Here is a 5,000-nt window from a genome sequence, read left to right on the forward strand (position 1 = left end):
AACCGAATGGTCACTGTTGCCAACTGTGGTTTGGCTGGGGATGTGAGAGTTCCATGCAGCCAGATGTTGATTTGTACTGCACAGAAGGTTGTTATTAGTTGTTTCTCTTCAATATTTTTCCTATACTTCAAAACAATTAAATGTTCCGTAAATATTTATTTTTAATTGTTAACATAAAGAATTTTGATGTGTGATGAGAATTTTGCGGACTACTTTCCTTTCACGTAGGCGTTGGCTGTCCAAGCCGCGTTCCGCTTCCGCCGCGCTCCGCCGATATAAATTCTTCGATCCACCTCCGCTCAGCTCAATTTGACTTTGACTGCAACCTGCTGCTGACAGTGTAACGTGACTCCATCCAAAAGTGAGTTATTGAGAGCATCTGTTCCTCCGGTCTAGTTTCGTGTCAATTTGTATGATTCCGTATGTTGCTCTGGAACTCTGCCTATAGTACTGTTTTATTTATCAGCATGGATTTTGATGAAGTGCGTCGAAGGCTGCAACGCTTCTCTATTGTCGCTGACGATTTCGATGTAGTCAATGTCAATAGTCCTAGTGATCCCACTCCCACCGTTGAGATGGCGCAGTCTCAAGTGATTGTTTCTGCTGACGCCCGTCAATTCGAAGATGGCATCACTATTACTATATCTGGCATCAGAGCATCAGGTATTTTCCGATAAAACGTTGCCATACACTTAAAGTTTAAGAATTTCCGTCTGTTATTTAGTTGAAATGATTGCAGATTTGCTGTCTACGCTGGCTGCGTTCAACCGGCCTCCAAGGAGCAGACCAGGTTATCAGCAACGAGGCGCGGCTTCTAGTTCTCAAGCTTCAAGTTCTCAGCAGCACGCGGCGGCTTCTAGTTCTCAAGCGTCAAGTTCTCAGCAGCACGCGGCGGCTTCTAGTTCTCAAGCTTCAAGTTCTCGGCACCACGCGGCGGCTTCTAGTTCTCAAGCTTCAAGTTCTCAGCAGCAGCCGGCGGCTTCAAGTTCTCATGCTCATCGGTTTACTCCAGTGATTACTAGTAGCCCCATTTCTCCAACTGCGGCTCCAGTCAATGGTGGAACTGACATCCACTGTAACGTGAATCTGAGTGAGTAAATTTCATGCCTGAAACTGTATCTTAATCAGATATCGGAGCAGCCCTTTGGTGCCTTAGTCCAAGTCCCAAATATGTTGTAGAGTGTTATGACTCAGCTCACTGCGGTATTCTAAATACCAATGTTTCAAAGGATAATCACGTTGTTATTGGAATTTATTTGAGTATACACAATACTATATGTTTGAGACATGGGTTAGAGTGACTGCTGTGTGCTCACTTCTGCTTTGCTGTGATTTGATCAGTTCTGTATTGTTGCCAGGTTCTATCATGGTTCCAACTATTGAAGAGACAATGTTTCTAGATGCCTCTGTCCCAGGCTATACTCAAGATATAGCTGAGCGACAAACAGAGGCTAAGAAACGGCAGAATGGGCTTCCGTCTTCTGCCATCTCCAGTGCTGGTATGAATGTTATCCAATCATAACTTAAATTACTCCTCAAATTGATCAGCCTTAGTCGCTGTGGTTTAACCATGACCATATGCATTTGGTGGCTTCTTATGTCTTTAATTTGTTCGGATTGCATATTGGAACCACTGAGATACTTTATCAGATGCAAACAAACACTGCTTTATGTGAGGTAATGTGCTAGTAAATTCTAATATTTATTTCGTAGGTTTATTCATGAATCAGTCTGAAGATGACACCAGTGACAACTACCAGAGAGTCCAAGAACAGAGTAAGGAACTTCAGTGGTTAAGAAATTATTTTTCTATAGATTAACTGAACATGGTGATTAATCCACGCTATCTTTTGCAGGGTCCCGGGTAAAGACCTCAATCAACCAGAAGTCCCACAATCGGGAGCAACATAGAAGCTCCAGTATGGAGACCACTGCTGCGGCAAAGGTCTTAATGGACAAACCAACAGACGCCAGGAAGAAAATTCCTAACATCAATAATCCACAAGCTGGGCCGTCTTCAGCCATCAGTAATGGTGAGAACGTTTTTAAAATGATACCTACTCAGGTCTTAATTCCTGGTCCCCTTATAGTTTTAGAAAATAATGGTTGCTTTAGGTTCATTTTTTTACATCCAGTTCACTTTACTGTTAAAGTAGTCTTTGCTCTGCTGTTAAAACAAGATACTTACTTGTTTCAGGTCTGATCATGAATCTTTCTGATACTGACGATGAAGGGCTGATCATCCAAAAACACAGTATGTTACTTCAGTGGGTTTAAATTTTATTTTCCATAGATCTATTGAACATTGCAATTTTATCCATATTATCTGCCCAGGGTCTCGGGGAAAGACTTCAACCAAACAGAAGTCCAACAATCGAGATCAGCATAGGAGCTCCAGTATGGAGGTCAGTGCGGCCAAGGTCTCATCGACAGGCGCCAGGAAGAAAATTCCTATCCACATCAATAATCCACAGGCCGGACCATCTTCAGCCATCAGTAATGGTGAGAATTTTTCTAAAATGACATCTACTCAGTTTCTAAGTCCTGGCCCCATGATACTTTTCTAAAATGATTGTGGCTGAGTTAGGTTTTAAATTTAACCATCCTTGCCTCGTGATAAGACAGGATTTTTGAACTTTGTTCCAGGCTTGATCATGAATCTCTCAGACAGTGAGGATGAAGAGCCAAGGGTCAAAGAGCACAGTAAGTTACCTCATTGGTTCTACATTTTATTTTCCATAGATCTTCTGAACATGACATTTTCTCCATTTCCGTTTTTACAGGGTCTCGGGGGAAGACCTCAACCATCAACCATCCAAGGTTCCATTATCGGAAGGAACAAAGGAGCTGTGGTATGGAAGCTAGTGCGGCCGAGGTTTCATGGGAGAAACGATCAGGCGCTCGGAAGAAAATTCCTCACCTTAATCCAAAGGCCTCTTCAGCTATCGCCAGTAATGGTAAGTATATTACTTTTCAGGTGTTAGGCACTCAGATCTTTAGATTTAGGGCCGCATGATAAGAAATTTCTAAAGTAATTATAGCTTTTCAGTTATTTCGTTGTCTTGTTTGACCAGTTTAATTATTAAAGAAGTAGTTGCCCACTGAACAAGATTTTAAACTTTGTTTCAGATCTGGTTATGACTCTTTCTGATTCTGAAGATGAAGGGCTAAAGGTGCAAGAACATGGTCAGTATTCTTGGGGTTTTAAAATATTACGTTCTAATTGCTTCTGCACTCTTTATTAAAACTAATTCTTTACAGCGTATCAGGCACCAACTTCGACTCGACAGTCCAAGGGTACTTCTTCAAGCAACATCCAAAAATTACTTGCCAGTCAGCGTGGGCAGTGGGACTTTGATCCAAAACCCAAGAGACCAAGAGGAAGGCCACCCGGCAGCAAAAACAAGAAGAAGGCAGAGGACAAGAGGGCTGGCAAAAGAAAGCGGGAGGATGAGGCAGGCCCATCTACTAAAGGTATGTTATTCAATTCGAACTCATCAATTAAACAAGCTACTTGGTACTAATATCTATTCATTTTCAGGAGACCTAGAGTGCTGCATATGCAGAGAAGGGATGAAGGAAGCAGGGGGCAAATTTTGTGTCACTGAATGTGGCCACTTCTTCCACATGGCGTGTTTGGAGAAATGGCTCATTGCGTCAAGTCAGAAATACCGCACCATAAAAACCTGCCCCTACTGTGGGGGAGAATACCGTCTGAGCATTCCATGCTTCTGCTAATTTTCCTGGCAGGGGTGTGGGCTTTCCACGTCTAAAACCCTGCTATTAGTGAGTGTAATCCCTTAGGTTTAGTAGCAGCCAATTAAGCTTGTGTCTTAAATTCACTTTTAAAACTTTTTTTAAGGATACTCTTTTCTGTAAATTTTTAATCTTATACAGTTTTAATTGTACCCTACTATATATCAAATTAATGTCTTGATCTATGTTCTGTTTAACCTAATAAACAGTTGTCTGTGGAAGCGCAATATCTTTTTACTTGCTCTCAACCATTAGACATGCAACACACCTCGATAGCCATACTCCCTTGCGTTGGACCCTTCTGGTGTTTGTGTATTTAAAGTTAACATCTGCACCGAAGGCAAAGTATATTTTGCTATTCAATTGGACAATGACATATGTTTCTGGCAAGCTTTCATTCCTGGGTATCGAGAAAGCAGTTATCAGATCACACTCAAAGATTGAAATTAAAAATAAGTTGTCATAAAGTTGAGTGGGTGTCCTTTAACAATCGTCACTGAACATTCTTCCGTGGTTTCGTTGGCACAGGTTACAACACAAACATCGAAGGTCAAGTGATTAATTTCTAGTTGTCTATGGTGAGTGGAAATAAACACAGCTATATTCCTTGCTTGCTTTATTGTGCTCAACTTTGAATTAACTAGGAAGAAATTATTGCCAAGATATGAGCAAGTATACACATTAAACACTTTGTATTAGGAGCTTTCAGTGATGTGCAGAGGCCCGGAGGTTGAAGACAGGTTGTGGTTTGGATTTGGATGGCTGGGAACATACGAATCCACTGTCGCTCAGCCTACAGAAAAACGGGTAAAAATTTGACAGTTAAGATAAGGTTACTTTTGACATGCGAGTTGAGGACAAACAAATGGCACTTATCGGCAAACAGATCTAACTTACCGAAACAGACACTGAACTCTCGGAGTAGAGAAGACGCACTTTCAAGAGCACACACATATATTTATGAAGAAAGAAGTTCCAAATCTGTCATGACTAGATTTAACGACAAATCTGTTATTTAGACAGCTTAGAAGAAACTTCCACAATCGTTCTAGCAGACAGCAACAGCTTACGCGCAAATCAGAATAAATTCTTATATAACCTTATGTTTTGTTTATCCATTGCTTTTGCGTCCGGAGGGACTTGCTTGAGGCTACAGCAGGTGCCGAACCGTGCCGAACCTCCTCGGGGACGGTATGAAAAATTTCGCATGCGGCGCACACAGTCAAAAATATTCTTTTGAATAA

The 5,000-nt window shown here is 41.5% G+C and overlaps 1 protein-coding gene across 1 annotated transcript; it reads left to right on the plus strand.

Annotated features, from left to right (window-relative positions):
• The first annotated feature begins 2,027 nt into the window (after positions 1–2,027).
• LOC127750454 (uncharacterized) lies at positions 2,028–3,758 on the plus strand. The gene is made up of 7 exons (XM_052272155.1): positions 2,028–2,254; positions 2,335–2,502; positions 2,647–2,703; positions 2,784–2,957; positions 3,130–3,186; positions 3,262–3,474; positions 3,542–3,758. Exons 1-7 carry the CDS (start codon positions 2,206–2,208, stop codon positions 3,736–3,738), a joined length of 915 nt encoding a protein of 304 aa, XP_052128115.1. The 5' UTR covers positions 2,028–2,205; the 3' UTR covers positions 3,739–3,758.
• Positions 3,759–5,000: the final 1,242 nt, after the last annotated feature.

Source organism: Frankliniella occidentalis, unplaced genomic scaffold (assembly GCF_000697945.3).
Source record: "Frankliniella occidentalis isolate FOCC.00 unplaced genomic scaffold, Focc_3.1 Scaffold191, whole genome shotgun sequence".
In the NCBI taxonomy this organism is placed as follows: Eukaryota; Metazoa; Arthropoda; class Insecta; order Thysanoptera; family Thripidae; genus Frankliniella; species Frankliniella occidentalis.